This window comes from Mycteria americana, chromosome 9, assembly GCF_035582795.1.
Source record: "Mycteria americana isolate JAX WOST 10 ecotype Jacksonville Zoo and Gardens chromosome 9, USCA_MyAme_1.0, whole genome shotgun sequence".
NCBI lineage: Eukaryota > Metazoa > Chordata > Aves > Ciconiiformes > Ciconiidae > Mycteria > Mycteria americana.
The window spans coordinates 38,635,089-38,654,843 of NC_134373.1; the positions used below are offsets into that span (position 1 = coordinate 38,635,089).

Below are 19,755 nucleotides of genomic sequence, written 5' to 3' on the forward strand. Positions count from 1 at the left end.
TGCAAAACACGGAAGCAAGAACATCACAACAGTCCGAGTTATTCTGCACAGCTAAGTATATGAGCAAACAATTAACACAGTAAGCAATCCTCGAGCAAAGAGCAGTGCCACCATTGGACGTACCAATGGGCTCGTGAGTTTGACAGCGGTAGGGCTCCATCCAGAACCAAAATGAGGCAACAATGTTTACTCCATACAGCATGGAGGTTTCCCCATTTGAGAAGCAGTAAAACAATTCCCCAAGCAACAAGTTTTCCCTCAAGCTTACCCAACACACTGTAACATTAACTGAGCTCTGCCCTCTCCCACATGATCCCAATTCCTTAACTGACAGCATAAGGTCTCTAAAAGGTTTTCCATTTCTCTTCATCATACCCTTCCCCTTGTCTTTCAGAAAGATTTCAAAGTCCAAAGCATGGGATGGGATATGGAGTATTTCCAGTCATTCTCTCCTGGCCTTTGTACCATTGTGAAGGCTGAGGCACCACCCGACTTTAGCCATCGCTCTTTGCCACGCAGCTGATCTTACACCAGCCCTCCGGCACGCTGCTCCCAGTGTGGTCACTCCTCATCTGCAGGATGAGCCCACCATTTGTCAGGCGATACCAGAGGGAAGCTAATACCGAGGGGAGTGATGGAGCTTGGGCCACGGCACTGGTGACCACCACCTTTTCTGGTCCCTCTCCCTCGCCTGTAGCAGCCCAAGCATCTGTCACTTGCTACCCCTTTTTCCCCAGTCCCTCCAAGGAGTATTTCTCTAGGCAGGATGGAGCCACTGCTCCATGTACCCCTCCACCAGCCCTCCCGGAAGCCCTCCCGAGCCACAGGCCAGCATTTACAAGTGGCACATGCCCAAACTCCCCCGCGCTGTGCCAGCAGCAGCTGGGCCCGCACCCTGTAACAGGGCCGGTTCAGGCCCAGTGGCTGCCGCTACCTCCAAGCGAGGGCCTGTGTCCGGTTCGGAGCACTCACTCACAGCCCTGTTAGCAGGCCGTCACCGCGGCCAAGCCCGCCGGGTCACCTCCCCAGCTCAGCTCGGCAGGCCCAGCCCCTCCTGAGGAGCCCGGTTTGGTGCACACAGCATGGCACCGTGCCTCCTCTCCACACCGCTTCCCAGGCAGCCCCGGCCCCGCGGCACCCGCAAACCCCCCTGACACAAGGACCAGCCCTTTGGCCATTTCCTCTGAGGCGGCTGGGACCAGTCCTGGGTGGTTGGCAACCAAAACACAGCAGCCAGCAGCCGCGCCTGACAGCGGGCTGAGGAGTGGGTTACTGGCTCCTGCCTCCCACCGCCTTCCTAAAGCTGAGGAAGCCATGTTTTTTTGTTTTAGTATCCTTTCTGAGGTCAAACTTGGGGTGGAAATGCTCGTTTTACTGTTACTTGTTTGGTATCTTCTCAAAGGTAGCCAGTGCCTGCGTCTGGATTACAAAAGATAATGGGGTAACAGCGTAATAGCTGTGACTCCAGTGTTTCCACTGAGTCTGAGAATTCACAGGACCGAATTGGTGCCTCCCTTTGCTGAGATAAAAATGAAAGTTGGTATGGCTGAAAAGGTAAAAAAAAAAAAAAAAAAAGGGCAAAAACACACTAAAAAAATCCCTTTCCTTACTACAATGCTGCTTGACAATATAGGTTGTATTACTTGTTTGTTGTACTCTGATATACAATCCTACAGTACAATTTCATGACAGGAATCATCAAGACTTGAAAAAAGGAATGTAAATTGCTTTTTCCGTTCACATGTACACCAGTAAGGCCATCTAGATCCAAGCTTTCATCAGATTCATTCTTTCTCACCAGTGTTGACGTCACTTTCTGATCAATGCTGGAGTTTTTTGAAAGACTTTTTCAGAACAAACATGATGCAGAGAGATTTTTATTGCAATGTACATAAAAAATTCATGCGTTACCATTTTTTAAGAAATGCCGATGTGACAAAATCACTGATCCTACTTAAATCCCACTTACACCAGATATGCACGTGAAAATCTGCTAAACTGAAGACAACTGTTTCCTGTTGGAACTGTGCTGCCAGACATATGTAATTTAACTGTCAGCTTTGTAGAAAACAACTTTACATGAACTCCTGAAGTGCTGGTTTGGGACATTTCAAGTTGTTATCAGAGTCATTTTTACTGCAAAAGCATCGTGCAGCGGCTCTGTGTTGCCATCATCTAACTCTTCCCTCAGATTTCTCCACCAAGATGCCTCCCCATAGAATGAATCATTAAGGTTGGAAAAGACCTCTAAGATCCTCTAGTCCAATTGTCAACCCAACACCTCCATGCCTACTAAACCATGTCCCAAAGTGCCACGTCTACACGTTTTTTGAACTCCTCCAGGGATGGTGACTCCACCACCTCTCTGGGCAGCCCCTTCCATTGCTTCACCACCCCTTCAGTAAATAAATTTTTCCTCATATCCAATCTAAACCTCTCCTGATGCAACTTGAGGCCATTTCCTCTTGTCCTATCACTTGTTACCTGGGAGATCGACACCCACCTTGCTACAACCTCCTTTCAGGTAGTTGTAGAGAGCAATAAGGTCTCAGCCTCCGCTTCTCCAGGCTAAACAACCCCAGGTCCCTCAGCCGCTCCTCATCAGCCTTGTGCTCCAGACCCTTCACCAGCTTCGTTGCCCTTCTCTGGACGTGCTCCAGCCCCTCAATGTCTCTCTTGTACTGAGGGGCCCAAAACTGAACACAGTATTCGAGGTGCGGCCTCACCAGTGCTGAGTACAGGGGGACCATCACTTCCCTAGTCCTGCTGGCCACACTATTCCTGATACAAGCCAGGATGCCATTGGCCTTCTTGGCCACCTGGGCACACTGCTGGCTCATATTCAGGCGGCTGTCGACCAACACCCCCAGGTGCTTTTCCGCCGGGCAGCTTTCCAGCCACTCTTCCCCAAGCCTGTAGCGTTGCATGGGGTTGTTGTGACCCAAATGCAGGACCTTGCACTGAGCCTTGTTAAACCTCATACAATTGACCTCGGCTCATGGATCCAGCCTGTCCAGGTCCCTCTGCAGAGCCTTCCTGGCCTCAAGCAGATTAACACTCTGCACAACTTGGTGTCATCTGCAAACTTACTGAGGGTGCACTCGATCCCTTCGTCCAGATCATTGATAAAGAATAATACAATCATTCTTTAATACAATCAGTAAGTCCTAATGGAAAGGTCTTACTTGCTAACATTCGTAACTTCAGCATACCTATAAATTTTTTGCAACCTATCAGATTTCTTTTCTTTGGGACAAACTCTTCACCTATAATATTTTTTAGACCCCAAACACCTTTACTGACTATGACTCTAATAACCTAATTCCCTACAAGAAACCAGTAAAATTCTTTGCGATGGATGGGAATGCAAAGTTCTTTTACCAAGTCACACTCTACATAACTTATTTAGTGCAGTACAGAAAAACTTTCTGCTTACTATAACCCATAGATAACATTGTACGTCATCAACAATACACTAAGATAAAATATGACAATTTTACCCAATGAAATGTTGGGCTTTTTATATGCTTGGATGCAATAACAGCATCTGTAAAAGGTGCCGTTACAATCTCAGTAGCATTAGAACATGATAAATTACTTCATAGTATTTTTGTTGAACGATGTTTTTTAGTGATTGTAATACCACCATATTCCCTATCAAGTTAGCAGAGCTATAATGTTTTCAAATAACTTGTCATTGCAAAATATTTCATTTTTCATTAATTTTTTAACTATTCGCTTTTTAAAAAAAGCAAAATGCATTTAAATATAATGTTGAAGTATAGTAAGATTATGATATAAACTTGCACTGTACACTAAAAGTTAAAAATAACAAGGATCCTCTTATTAAGAGAGATACTTCAGTCAGTATGCTTTCAATGTTTAAAAATAGAAAATTAAAAGAAGCTGGCAGTTACTCAAAGTCATAGCATGACAGCCATGTCATATTTTAAAAACTGTTTTTTTCCCTTATCAGTATCCTCTGTCTGGGCACAACAGCAGTGGACAAACAGCACAGATGAATAAAGATAAATATGCAAATGAGATTTTTTTTTTTTAACATGAAAGAAATTCTTGTCGATAACATAGAATTATATATGAAAGTAATTGAGAAATGAGTTTACTTGTCTTGAAGAAGTTAACGAGGTCTAGAGTAGTTCAGGATTCAAACTAGAGGTTCTTTCTAGCTTTAATGCTGTCTATAATTGCAAGCATGTAATCATCCCATCCCATGCATATTGATTATGTGAAATTAAACAGTCATGGAGATGTATGTATGTATATAAAACTGTGATGTATTTTACACTTGCTAGGTTTTGTTTGTTGTTGTTTTTTTTTCTTTAACCATTGTACTGCAAAGTACAATCTACCTCCTGCAGTTACCTGAACAGTAACAGGAATTAAGGGTAAGTTACATCTCCAGCGGCCGTTTTTAAATGTGTAGTACTTTGAACATGGGAACAATTGAAGCCTGACTACCTCTGTGTTCATGTGTTCCTTTGTTTTTTGACTACTTAGCAGAAGAATAGTGAAATTTTTTCTTCTCTTCCATTATAATTCCATTTCACAATTTCTGTGTTCACGTTGTATGCCCAGCTGCGGAAATGAATAAAATAAGAGTGAACTTTCAAATCATCAGTCCTTGGTATCTCCTCTCCCTAGTTTTACAAAATTTAAAGTTTTTAATTATAGTTGGACCTCTGCCCTATATATCAAACTAAGTTGAAATCATTCTGAAGGTCCAAAAGATATTACAGAGAGACAAAGATACCCACCAAAGTATCAACTAAACCTTGTTCACATAAGACACTAGACCTACATTTAGTAAATCAGTCACGGCTGTAGAGATGACACTACATCCTGAGAGACACAATATGAGCAAGTTGGCGGGGGGGAAGTGGCATATGCTCAAGGGTTTTCCAATATGTGTTTAACATTTTTATCTGTATTTCTGATACAACTAAACATCACTATACTTTTGGGGAACTATTTTTCCTTGTGATCTAAAAAGCTTGAAGGAAGCAATGGTGTCAAAATGTGCTCTCCAGATGGAGGATATGAAAAAAAAGTATGATGACATACCTAACCCAGCAACCACCTAGTCTGACAGGAATCATCCAGTCAAAGGACAAAACAACCATGGATCAGTCAGAGTGGGTGAGATCAGTGCCAGCAGCTCACCTGGGTTTCCCGGGCAGATGGACACTGCCAGTTTTCTTGGTGGTCTCTCAGTGCCTTTGCTACATTCTGTTAAAATGGCAATGTCAGAGTCAGCTGGAACTCTCTGAAAGTGGGAGAGCGGCCTTTGGTCTTGGGGTGATCAAGTATGTTGAGAAGAGAGAAGTGCAAAGTATGGTGGGGAAAAGAAGAGAGCTTCTCACCAAGGACCTGGGAGCCTGAAGCTCACAGCGAAAGACTGCTGAACAGAACAGGCAACAAAGACGAGCTCCAGGAGTGAAAGAAAAGTCCTTTAGGGATCAGAGGGGTCTCAGCAGATTTTGCTCAACTCAAGGGAACAGTGATATGACTAAAACCAAGCTTGAGGACAAGGAGTGATTTGTTCAAAACCCATTTTATTTTTATCCTGTCTGACCTAGACATTTTGGGTTAAACACAGTTTTTATACTAATAAGATCAGCTTTTTAATGAAAATGTTGGGATTTTTTTTCCTCTTTGGGAGACAAAACAGTCCAAATAGGGACTGTATTAGTATCAACAGCAACGCTAAATATTAGATTAGAATGCTAGATACCTCCTAAAATTTACAAGCATATTGCTCCAAGTCTATTCAGTTTCATATAATAGCTACTGTACCTGAGCTACCATGCCTTCTGCAGTAATTTTGGAGCATCTATATTTCTAGACCAAATACAATCTAAGTTAAAAAAACTCATGGTTATTAGATATTAAATATATCAGAAAACTTTAAAATAAAGGAGAATTCTACAGCACAATCCTATAGAGACAGTTTACATTCTTTTTGTGAAGTTATGGTTTAAAGTTCACTTTTATTTAACTATCTAAAAGCTTTAAATACATTCCTTACTTTTTAGGTGGGCTTCACATCAAGTAGTAAATGGGAACAAAATAACGGCCATTCTGCCATTCTGGTTAAAAAAAATTGATTTGACTACAGTAAGCCAGGCTTTCTGCAGTGAAGCCCTTTCAACATAAAAAGGATGAGGTGAATAAAATACCATTTTGTTCATTGTTTGCTTGATAATTAAAAACTTAACATTTGTAATTCTGGAAATACTACCAGAATTTTACAATCAACAGTGGTATGTGGGCTCCAAATACACTGAATATAGATACGAGATTTTTAAAAACTCATATTTCTAGAGGCAACAATTTGCCACATTGATTTTAAATATGCAAGAGATTATAAGCACAGTGTGTAATTTGGTACAGAATGGCCTAGCCCATCAATGTCAGTTAGATCATGTACACTAATAGTGCCTAAAATACTAGATTAACACGAAAACTGGTGAAAAAAAGAATTCTTCTATATACCAACCAGCTAAACAGCTTCCAAAGATCTTTACAGACTTACTTTGACCTCGTTTAAGCAAAAAAGTTAGCCCTTGACCATCTTTGCTAACATTTACAAGCGAATAATGTAACAGCATAAGGCTCACAGCAACCCCAAACAACGTAAGGGGGAAAAAGACAAGTAAAAAAAACCCCAGAGTTTGTGTTTATGTTACTTCAACTGAAAAATATTTAAATCCCTTTTAAAATGTCTGGTTTGTTCCTTTTTTTTTTTTTTTAACTTAAAAAACTGATTTCACATGCAAGTTTGAAACCTTAATTATAGCAATTTCTGTTGCTGGTGAAAGTACACTACCATTGCAGTTGTGCTGCCAACCCTAGGGTAGGCTGTGCTGTGGGCTGTCAAATAGTCATCAATACTACACAGCAGTTTGTTTCCCAAAGTGAAGAATAAGAAATCACAGCGGAAACTATATGGGAAATCAAACTCCAGCAGTGTTAGGTGCTCAGCGTTCTCAGTTCCCAGTCAACAGCTTGCAGGATCAGGCTCTCATGTAAGCAAACTGTAATTATCTGAGTTACAGTGTTGTTTGAGCTAGCATATCTGTTCTTGTAAAACCTGATCGTCACAAAAAATGACAACTTCCAATCTGCGAAGTGACACCTACCACAGACAGAGTTCCTTAGCAGCATGCTGTTCAGAGCGAATATTAAAGCACCTCCTGACACACCTGATTTTCTGTAGTAGCCTTCCACCAAGGAATGATTTAATCTGTCCCTGCTGAGTTCTTGAGAGCTGACAAGAATGAAAGCTGAGGTTGAATGGCTGGAGGCCATATTAATTTTTTAAATCATGAAAAATACATTAACAAGTGTTCTTTAAGCACACTTTAAAGTTATGAAACTACACCAAGTTCTAACTAACAAGTAAGCTCCTGGGGAAGGAGTGGGGGGAGAATGACAGTGACTTTTTTTTTTTTTGGTCTTTGTAAGTATTAGAATCACCAATAACACATCATCGGATAAGCCATAACTCTCTTGGTATTGCATTGATATTTTTGCTATGCTGTACTTACAAAGAGTAGAAATTCCAGTTAAATGTTATTTAAAAGAGACTCCTCAATTTGCTGGTTTGGTATACAAAGTTTATTCACGTTTGCATGTTTGATTAGAATAACCTCAACTCGTTTGACAACTTTCAGCAAGGATGCTCCTTGGTGCTGCCTTATAATGTTTAAATCTACATACTGTCTGCTCCTTCTTCTACTCCACATTTGGATTACTTTGTTGTAAAATGAAATGTGTGTTGTTTAGTAAAAGAAAGTCAGCAATGGAAGTTCTGTGATGTATATTATCCATTTCCATATTCACAGTGAAACGAAGAATTACCAGATTGACAGCTGAGTATTCATTACTTACTCAGACAGCTGCCTTTCATTTCTCCACCTTACCCTATTTACCCAATTATCCTCCACATTACCCTACATTTCATACCAATATAGGGTAAACAGCCATATATTCCTTTCAACTACTGCTGAAGGGATCTTTGTGCAGACTCTGAGCTCTGTGGAGAGACCTTATACCAAAACAGCACCACATCACTGCAAACTGGAGATAACTTCTCTGAGACAGGTGGGTTAAAACATGGGTTATTAATGACAGGGAATGAAAATCCCTGTGCTAAAACAATGGTATTTTAGTTACTTTCACTGTCTCGACTTTAATTTACAAGTAAAGATATTAAGCTCTCTGAAGGCCAAGATGAATATTCATACCGCTTATTTTCTTAAGTACTAGAAAATAATTACTGTGGAATGGCTTTCAACTGAGGCAGTTGCTACCTCCTGCTGAAGCAGTCCTTCATGAAAAGGGTCCATAAAAGAAAAAGAAATATGGGTTGACAAACTGGAGGTTTTATCACTGAAACAGCATTTAGTATGACGAGATATGATTCTAGACCAGGGAGATTCTGTGAAGCGTGGTGGGAGAGGTGGGAATTAGAGAACTGATGGTATTTTCCTCTCATTGCTATAATAAATGGTACAAACATCTTAATTAAGGTTCTAAAAAATGTTTAGGTCTTCCTGTTGCTTCCATGTATACAATGGAAAATGCATCAGGAAAGACAATGCTTTTTTTCTAATGAGTTTGCAAGCACTACAGGAAGTCTCACTCTGCCAAAGTACTTGAATAAGCTCCAGAATCCACACTGTGATACAGGTTGGAGCGAAGGAGTCTTACAAAGTCCACAAGGATACGGGATGGCTCAGTGAACGATTACAAAGAACTACATTAATGGATCTATTGTATCTAACTACTAAAGAATACAGTGGAGATGTAGGAGGTATTCACTGGCGGGTGTAAGCTTAAATGGACAAAATAAGAATTCACAACAGAGCAACCTAACCAAATTTTACATTTCTGCACTCAGGAAAAATAAACAGGAAGTTATAAAAAAGAAATATCTCCAACTCTGTTTGCAGTCCAGTTTGGGTCTATTTTCCATGGGAGACTTAAATAAAGCTTTAAATTATCTGTAAATGTCAGTTCAACTTCTCCTTAGTGAGATTCTCTGAATGTCACTGTCAGTTCGCATTGCCTACCATCTTTGAGGATTGTTTCTCGCTCTGTGCCATCAATTTTCTGTCGTCCGATTAGGAAACTGGTAGTATCAGCAAAGTAAATGTAATTGGTTTCAGCATGGAAGTCCAGAGCACGAGGATTGACCAGGTTTTCTATAGGGATCATATATTCATCAGAGACTTTGGTATTCAGGTCCATTCCTCGTATTATTCCCGGGCGTCCCTTCCCATAAAAAAGAAACAATTCATTCTTTGGTCCTGCAAAAGAAAGATTACAAACATAAACAACTGATGCTGCCTAATCTTTACAGTGCATAACGTCACTGTTTCATTAACTGACACAATTAGTGGGGGAGCAGGAGTGTTATTCAATACCAAAAATTAAACTTTCATATATTCCGAAGGTATCTAAACTCAAGAAATCTAGGTAATTACATTACCTTAATTAAAATACAAATTACTTCAGTGAGCTGCTTACATCTAATTATTTTTTTTCTATAAAAGTTCACACTGCAAAGCAATGCTAGATCACAGAATAACTTTGCATCTACTGTGAAATGGACATATATAGTTTTGTAGACATTTTACAATTCATTAGGATCTCTCAGGGTAATGTAGACCATGACTGAAGTAATCATTAAATCTAACAAGACCATAAACTCCAGCAAATACAAACCACCATTTTTTTTTTTCACCTGAAGTTTCTCAGAAACAAACAAGACAAAAGATTACAGTAAATTTCTTTCAAATGGGAAGGAATACAACAAATCAACGCACACTGTTCTTTCATACCGAGATACAAAACATGGATACCAGTATTTCGTATTTCTAAGGAGATTTTTACAATTTCATCAAGTAGGTTAATTACAAATAACTGAAGCTTAGTAAGGTGATTTTCTTTCCTTAAAGATACTTATAAATATCCTTAGATCCTTAATACTATCAATATACTTCTTAAAATTCTCTAAGATATATACTTTTCCTAATGCCTCTCAGGGTTTTTTGTTGGAATTGTTAGTGAAAACTGTACGGGGGTTTGACTGAGGTCAAATATATCCATCTACCAGCATCCATCAAAGTATCTAACTGCATGCCTTACATCTGAACTAAATCGATGCCATTTGATCAAGAAACCAGGCAAAAATAGGTATTCCCCAAGACTTTCAGGGCTGTCCTGTTGGCTGTGGGTGACCAACAGATTGTGTATACCTCATGTTAGGTATAACTATAGTTATACAAATAAAACTTGCTTTCACAAAGTATTATGAGAAGAACCTTGCTTGACGTATTCACATGAATGGTCTGCTTCTGAGTTACAAGTTGATTGTATGGGTAGAAATTAGGTGTGACAAACTATTTAACAGCATTTCAGTAACTATTTGCTCTGCGAATGCATAGTATATAAAGAAAGAGTAAGACTGATTAACTTAAAATCTGTGATAATTTTTAGAATTCTTTAAGCAGCATCCCAGGTTTAATTTGTCACTTCTATAAACTAAGCCAAATCAAATCATTTTAAGGGAATGAAAGGAGTATATGAACAAAGTGTCAGGTACATGTTGCAAATAAATTTTACCCAAAAACGGCCCACGTGATTTCTATTGTTATTGATAAGCATGTTAAATAACACCCAGAACTATACCCTGAAATATTAGCGGCTGGCAGACTCTTTGATTTAAATAACATACTTTTGCATGACCTGCCGTCACTTCCCAAGATGAAGCCAGTCCTGCAGCGACAAGTCCGTGCTTTGTAGTTGCTGCTGAGCAGACAGATGTGTGAACATCCCCCCGGCATTCCATATGGGTCCACTTCACATGCATGGCTTCGAACTACGGCGAGTGAAAAACAGCACGATTGAAATCCATTTAAAGCAAGATAATTATATGCATCAGCATGTAGAAAGTTTAGACAGGAAAAAAAGGGAATTTGTGTCACAATAAATCTTTCCCCAGAATATAACTACAAAAGAAGGTGTTTTTTTAAGATGATACCCAAACCAGACACATAATCCAAAGGGCCATCTTGTGGCTATCAAGCCATACCCTACAGTGTTGTACGCGATCACCCCTGTTTGAATAAGCTTCTGCACAGCGTTTGCCAGGCAGCACTCTCCTGGGATAGCTGACACTTTTCCCCATTTTTATTTGTTGCTTTGGTTCATTCGGTTGGTTGGTTGGCTTTTTGAGAACTGAGTGAACCCCATGCCAACGCACTTTGCTATTCATTCTATTCCATTAGACAGCAGCTTTCTAGGGCAGATACCTGTGCAGAAACTAAAGAACAGAACGAGCCTTGTCGCATTTTTCCATATTTGTACAGTTGGGACGTAAATCCAGCTGAAGAAGCCAAAGAATTCCTTTGCCTTGACTTCATATTTTCAAATGCACGGTTCTAAATTAGCAGACCAATATATCAAATTAATTTTTTTGAACTCTTTAAGGTAAATCTGATGAGAAAACAAAATTTATCTTGCTATCCTACATTTACTAAGCTGGCTTACAACAGGCGGACAGTATTTTAGCTCAAAAAATGTTTTTCTCTTCTCTCTCCTTTCCCTCAAGCTTTTTAGCTGTTTTTAAAAAAAGTAATCAAGTGGTTTAAGGTCGATACTGTTAAAGGTATACAGAAACTCTACCGAGCTGAGACAGCCTTTACAGCGAATCTTGACAAGCAACAAACATGTCCATTCAAAACAAAAGAAGTAGGGAGTGAGCAAAGGGCAAGAGGAGCAGAGTAATCACAGGATGTAATAAAAGATTACACTGTGCTCGTGCCTCTCCTCTACTCAACCTCTCCGACTCCCTCAGGGGTACGAGAGGGGGGCCTACAGCAAGGAGAGAGTGTTTGCAACCTCCTTCAGACACTGACATCTGCAAATCAATGCCCTCAGCTACAGGGTGAAAATTAGTTCACCCAGTCTACCTCAATTTAGAGTTTGTTACCACTTCAGAAACTTCTCTAAAAGCAGTCAGTCTGTTTAATGGACGTTGATCACCAGAATTGATGTGTTAGCTTTTCTATCCAAGCAGTCATGGCAAGGATTTATTGCTATCAGTCATATCAAAAAATTCTCATAAAGTATCACTGTAAACGTCTGGGATCTTGCTATCTTTGCACAAAGTTCCCACAAATCACACTGCTGTTCTGAATGCAGAAAGTACGCGATCAGAGCCATGATTAGAGTCATACAGGACTATGGACTTCAGAAATCGCTACTTTACCCAAAATTCTGAGATTTTATAAAGAGTTTTTCATTCTAGACGCAAATGAAGATTTCTTTCACAAAAGGCAAAGATGATATTTATACAAACCAAGGAAAACTTAACAGCAATGTGGTATCTCACCAGTTGCTGTGCTGGCAGTTAGGCAGGCTAGCCGCCCGCATCTCCGTGCTTTTTTGGCGACCCCGAAGACGGGGACTCTCTTGAGGTTTGTAGTCTGTCTGAAAAGCAGGCCCAGAGAAACCAGGAATCTCTGAGGTCTGAGAGCCAAGCGTGTGGACGGTATCGGACATCTAACAGTTTTAAAGGTGTTAAATTCTGAAAGTGTTGTGTCGAGCCAGAAAACTCGCAGACCAGGGCTCTTTGGTGGATCTCCAAGCTGAATGCTCGGGACTCAGTTGTGTTAGGAGCTTAGAGATGCTGGAAAACTGGCAGTAAGCACGTAGAAAACTGGCAGATGAAGAAGCAACAGAGTTTTGCTGCAGTGACAAATTTTCACTGCATCTGCTGATACATTTTTCTGGAAGAACTTTTTTTAACCACACATCCACCTAATATCTGGTTTTACGTTTCCTAGAAAGAGGAATTTTGATCTTACCTGCTGTTTGAGTTCTTTTCTGGTAGACACGGATCTCTTTAGCATTGTCAAGTCTAGCAAGAGACTGAACATCAGTGCCATTATATCTGTTTATTCGTAAAATGCTGAGGTTATCTGAATTAACTGTATATAAATAGCTTTCAAATACTGCCAAACCACAAAGATGCCTAATCTGGAAAAGAAAAAAAAAATGATATCATTATTTTAGCTGAGTATTTTAGGTATATCTATGATTTGCAAACATTAAACATTACTGTGAATTGTGTGTGCTAAACTATACAAAAGGATTTCTGAATATGTCAATAAATATTTGTAAATAATAAACACAAACTATGCTACAAGTATAGTTCATATTCTTGTAGTTCGAAGTTTATAATTAGAAAAGCTTTGTACAAGAAAGGCAGACAATTCAAAATATTTAGCAACCGAAATTCATTCATCCTCTGAATTTCCCAGTTTCTCTGTCTTTTATATTAAAAACTTCTGCATACTTTAAGTGAAACAGCCTATTTTAGTATTAACTAATAATAACTAATAATAAGATAAATTAACTAATATTAACTAACTAATAACTATAGTAAATACAGATATTTAAAACACAGTTTATAGGTTGAATTGATGTATTTTTTTATTTAGTTATAATCAAAGCAAGGCAAATAGTGCAAGATATACCCACTGAGTATTTTCTTAAGTAAATAAATGAATAAACAAATTTGCTCAGCTATGCTTGTGTTCCTTTTGTGTCGGTGTCTTTGAATATGGTTGTGGTCACACGGTACTGCTTGTTTCTCAAAAAGTGAATTCTAAGATTGTATTAATCTGTGATGTGTCTGGGTACGCTGATTAAAAATTACCTAACATTAGTTAGTTAGCCAATCGCAGCTCGAACATGAAGTGTTCGATAACCCAGCAGTTGTGCTTGATTTATAGATTCAGAAAATGTAAAATACCTCATTGACAATTTTGAAAGCTGAACAAATTAAAGAGAATTTGTTGGCAGATGTTCAGATATTCACAGGCTGAATATCTTATTAGTTTAATCAATAAATTGTTCACCACAAAGTATTTACTTAGCTCATTTACTCAGAAATTCAGACATACATCAAAAAAAAAAAAAAAAGGAACAAAAAACAAAACACAAACAAAAAACCCTGCCGTGCATCAAATAATTCAGTCCTTTCTGGTCTGGAAATTACCCCTCAATTGGCCAAATCTTGCTATTGTATTCTGCCCTTACCCAGGGCGGGGGGGGGGGGGGGGGGGGGAGAAGAAAAAAAAAAAAAAAGAGAGATCAATGGAAGTGTTTGATTAAGACCCAATAGAAATTCAATGCAATTATAGTAAGATGGAGAAGAAAACAGCCTTGAAAATAATGATGCATCTGTACCAAACTGTTGAATTCTCCTCCGCATTATAATCCTTGCTTCCATACTTCCACTTGCACTGTTTAAAGCTTTATTACTTAACTCCCATGCGAGCTTTTCTATATTTACCCTATTAAAACTATATGACTCTTTTTACAATACATTTTATAACGACTTAATTATTTGTATTTAATTTATGCATTTGTTGGTTTTTACATCTCATAAAGCTTTCCAGCTATCTTATGCAAGAATGGAAATGTTACTTGCTTCAAAGAATAGTCCTTTGAAAGCCACACAGACCATCAGTCATAAAAGCCTGTATCATTTGGAAAGCATGTCTTTTGATATGCTTGTACTTAGGAAATAAACTTTAATCCCTAAAATTACTTGAGAATACTTTTCTGGTCTGCTCTTTCCTTGGACTAATGAGGAGTAACTTGGAGTAACTGTCATTCTAAATCCTGGCAAATCCAAGCACAAAACGTAGTAAAATCACCAATTCTTCATGTGAGTGGAAAGACAACCAATACGCTCCTCCTTTTGCGATGGCAGTGACCAACCGAAAGGCCAAACTTTTTAATACCCTTCACCCATATTGAAAGAAACAGACATCCTTCTCCTTTCTTAGCTAGTTTAGAGAAGAAAGGATCCCTCTGAATTTGATAAAGAATCCTCTTCTGCATCTGAATTGCAGAAAGAAAAGAACAAGCATCTCTCCTATGACACCAGTACAACTCAGTTACAAGCCTGTAAAAGTATTTGTTAGTTGCTTCTGAAAATGGCTTTCTTTTTCTAAAGTATCTATTCCAAAATGTTACCTGGAAAAAAGAAGAAAAAAAAAATTTACAAGATCTGTTATTCCAGAACAACTGGCTACAGACTGGCAGTAACTTGGTAGAAATTAGGAAGGTGTTTGCTATTTAGCCAGGTGAACTAGACCGTTTTTTGTCACATTTTCTGCCTATTTTTAAATGGAAGTTATGCTAACCAGTTGTCTCTTGGTAAACAGTGATTACTCGGAAGCAAGCAAAGAATGAGAGCAGAACAGGTAAAATGTTGATTCTGCCTGCACGTTGTTACACAGTCTCTTTAATCTCGGGCAGAAGCAGGTGTACTCGGTACCACACCAGCTCCGGGAGTCCAAGTAGCAACCAGGAACAGTTTGGTCTTTGCGAATTTTCCCTCGATTTCCATAATCCTCACACCTACCAGGGAACCCTTCCTTTCCCTGCTACCTATTACCCTGCTCTCCAAGCGGAAGCAACAATTACGGATTGATATACTCCTGCTGAAAGACTCATACAGTCTTAGCATTCGTATTTATGCCTCTGAACATCTGCATCAACTGGGAGAAGCATCATTGCCATCAACAAAATATGATTTAAGGGCATCCGATTGGTCTGAACAGGTGAAGAGCTTTTGCTGTTCTGTTTCTCTAATATCCTTGTGCCTGTTAGTCTCTCCTTCCTGAACTGGCAAGGATATCTTCTTGTCATTAATAATTTACCCCCTAGTATCTTTCCATTGCCCCATATTTTGCCTCCTGAAGTCTTTTACAATGGAGTGTGTGCCTTACACGGTGCGTTGTTCATGAGACACTGCATGGAAGCTTGTCCATAGGTTGCAAAACAGGCTAAATTGCAAATAAAACAAAACATGCAGATGGATCTTTTACTGTCTAATGTATTTGAACTAAAAAGAGAAAAAAATCTGAAATTACCGTAACTGTGAGCATTATGTACATTTATTTATTGATAGCATTACTTTTCACTAATTTGCAAATAAATACCTACTTGTCTGCCTTTAATTATTGTATGCCTCTTTCTCCCTTGATAGTCAACAACTTCCACACTATCCAGATATATGTCAACCCAGTACACATATTTATTGACGAGGTCTAATGCAAGAGCAGTTGGCTGTTCAATTTTAGAGTCTACTATCCACGTCCTGTTCATTCCATCCATGTCACATCTCTCAACCTTGGCAGCGTTCCCGTAGTCCGTAAAGAAAAGCTTGCTGTTGAAAGAAAAGAAGATGATGTAAGTTTCGAAGGGAGTGAGCAGAGTGCAAAGCTCCTGGTGGCTCTATGCAAAGCGAGTTTTTGTTCTTCATCATTTCAGGGGGTTCATCTATCAATAACCCATATTGATAATCATATAATTACCAAAAAAATTCACCATATCTCCTAACAAATTCACAATTACATAGAATTTTCTTTCAGACAGAACGTACAGACGTTCTAAATGCATTTCCTTACCCCACAGATACACCATGTAATACCTGTCTTTTAAATGGATGGTATCCATACGTACAGAGACTACATTACAATCTGAAATATTTCTTTAACCTTCATTTATAAAAAATGGCAAGATAGTTACAAATAACAGAGAGTGGCAAAACCACAAAGCACTTACATGGTTTCGGGAACAATTCATTGCATATAAGGTATAACAAATACAGCGATCCACACTGTCAGGTTTTTGAAAATAGATTTCTAGAGAAGATGCGTTAGTCTGTAGTGAATTTGTATCCAGTCTTGGAAGGATGTTCGGGCTTTAAAATGTTTCCACAAATCCAGTGAGTCATTCCATCCAAGAATAATAGGAAACTATCAAAGACTTAAAATTGCTACTAAAGGTTCCTAACCCGATACTTGATTAGCATTCACTGGGTTTAGTACACACAACTCAGTTTTGATTAACCTGACAATATTTTAACAAGATTACCTATTTGTGAGACTAAATTACACTTGCAATCTGAAGACCACCTTGCCATGACTTTAACATGCTATAAAGAATAATCTGATTCTGGATTGAATGTTACTAAAACTACTTTGAGAATCAGGATTTCCTTTTCCAAATGAAGTGAATTATCTCCTAGTTATTACCACTAATGGGAATAACATTGGATCAACAGCATATAAACCTTGAGATATCTTTATGTTAAAGAGTAGTAATTTATAGTCTTGTAATCTCTCATAGAAATTCAGCATTATAGTATGTTTTAGGCTGGAAAGCATACATGTTTGCTAAATAGCCAACTGAGACCCATATCCTTTATTATTACCATCTCCAAATAAATAAGAATACATTTTAAATGTAGTTAAAAATGTTTCATGTGCAAAACATGGAAATTAAAAAATCATTACAAGTATTGAAGGCAGTAGAATTACCTATAGTATATGTACAGCAGCTGTCAAATGCCAAAATGAATTGATCACAGAAACATAAAATAGGACTTGAGGAGAATTTGAAAGGTCATGTAGTCCATCACCAGGCCATAAGGCAGAATAAACTTTACCTAAAACATTCCTGAGGGATAACTCCATTCCTGACAGGGATTTCTATTTATCAAAATAATTTTGAATTCCTGTCTTGCATCATTGTAACTCTGTATCCCAGCTGTACTTTAAGAACATTTTAAAAAACACATACTTAACATTCAGGTGCATATAAATCAAAATGTGCATACAACAGGTGATGTGCAATGTAAAAATTATGTCCACAAAGTAAATGTTTAACCTGGAACGAAAACAGCCAAAGAAGTCTGTGTGTATATATATATATATATATATGTATATACACACACACACACACTTTATGTATATATGTATTTCATCAGTAATAACAAGGCCAACACCTATTACATTTAAAATAAGTAGTTAAAAAAATTACATGTACTCTAGTCTACAGTCTGTACTGCTGAGGATTCAACTTAGGTTATTTAACGCAACTTGTCTCTCAAGATTCAAAAATTCCAACTAAAGCTCATTTCGCAATCACAGAACGAAACGGGTTGTGCTGTGATCAGGCAGGCACCCCCACGTGTCTCTATAAATACACACACGCACACACAGCGACTACAAAGACCTGGAGCTTGACTTCAGACTGACTCTACTTGATTGCTTAGCGCACGGTATTCTTACACAAGACTTAACATTTCTACGTGATAGCACAAAACAGACTAATACACAAGTTACAAATAGTAACTATTTGCCTTTTACAACTATATTCTCTTTTCAGATCAGACCTGAAATAAAACATTTGTATGCCAATAACAAATAGATACAGTAAAGAGTATCTAATTTAAGATGCTTCTCCAGCTTTCAGGGATGGGGGGGATGTCATTTCTAAATATCTAAATATCTCTAAATATCTAAAATGTTTTCTAAATATCTCTTATGTTAACATCATTTGTGCTAAGGAAGCTGGCATGACTTCATGTGTAAACGACGTACTTTCCATTTTAAAAATAATTACTGTTCTCCTGGAGACTGACAATAATAAAACTTTATCTTTTAATGTAGAGGCAAAAGACAGAGCAAGAAAGTAGTTGCCTAACTGCTGCCGTATGATCAAAGCGTACTGAAAATTAAATTAAGAAAATTAAATGCTTTACGATGTAATCTTGAAATGCAATTCTGTATTTAAAGACTAATGCAGATTTTTAGAATGAGGTTTAAATCAGAATTGCATTTATAACACATGAAGCTGACCCGCAATTACACTGTATTTCCTTTGCCTTGGGAGTTCTCAAGGATACACTCTAGCAGTATTTATTTCAGCTGAAGACTAATTTTCCTGCTCACAAATGGTGCTGGATTTGCCTATCCATTTTCAGCAGGGGGTGGTGAAATCTTTTATCAATTCACAGAGCAATTTCAGCAGGAATACTGAGCATGTGCATGCCCCTGTACAGCCCAAGCACTATGCATCAGCACTGCCCTTGAGGGACCCGCTCTAACAGGACAGGGAGAGCTGTGTTCATTACAGCCTTTATTTCCTGAGACTGCCACAGTGAGGAGGATGCTAATTGAGGCTGCTATAAAATAGTAAAAATTTTGGCACTAAATTGAACTTTATTAAGGCATGTTATCTTTTGAAAGCTACAGGCTCCTTCATGCACAGAAATTCTGAATATTCTGCTAGCTCTTTGAAACTGTACAAACCCCATGTTCTGCCCATTGTTAATTGAGAACAAAAAGGGCCATCTTCTTCATCAAGTCCAGGTGCTTTGCAGGCATCCTATACTACTCTTTTTTCAAACTTCTTAAAAAATAAAAGTATTTAGTTGTTTTGACCCAATGTTCTGTCCAGGAGCTCTTCCAGAATGGTTTCATTGCTGTTCCAACAGTTAGGAATCTACATCTCATAACTAATGATGGTATCTTCAAGGCTAAATTATACCTACTGATTTCTGCAGCACCCTTATTTGGCTTAAACAGCTCTTTTCACCTGTCTTCCCCTCCAAAGGTATTTCTAGATGGCAATCAAATGCTTTCACTCTCTACCTAGCAGCTAAAGATAAGCAAAGGAAGTCAATCTTTCTCATCCCATAAGACAGGCTCTTTATGTTGCCCTTCCGTGCAGTTATTCCAATTTTAGGTCATGTTATTGAACAAGCATGGTCAGCACTGGATGCACTGTTCCAGAGAGGAGTTCACCGGTGTCTGTACAATGGCACTGTAACTTCCCTGCATCAGCCGGAGATTTGGC

At 38.6% G+C, this 19,755-nt stretch overlaps 1 protein-coding gene across 1 annotated transcript in view; it reads right to left on the reverse strand.

The window, feature by feature from the left end:
• The window catches only part of LRP1B (LDL receptor related protein 1B), a 482,733-nt gene that overhangs the window by 295,173 nt on the left and 167,805 nt on the right, over positions 1-19,755 (reverse strand). Inside the window, exons 7-10 of the mRNA XM_075511235.1 lie at positions 16,054-16,276; positions 12,897-13,068; positions 10,763-10,906; positions 9,096-9,332 (exon numbers count right to left, since the gene is read on the reverse strand). Coding sequence (XP_075367350.1) covers positions 9,096-9,332; positions 10,763-10,906; positions 12,897-13,068; positions 16,054-16,276 — 776 coding nt within the window. The remainder of the gene's footprint in view (positions 1-9,095; positions 9,333-10,762; positions 10,907-12,896; positions 13,069-16,053; positions 16,277-19,755) is intronic.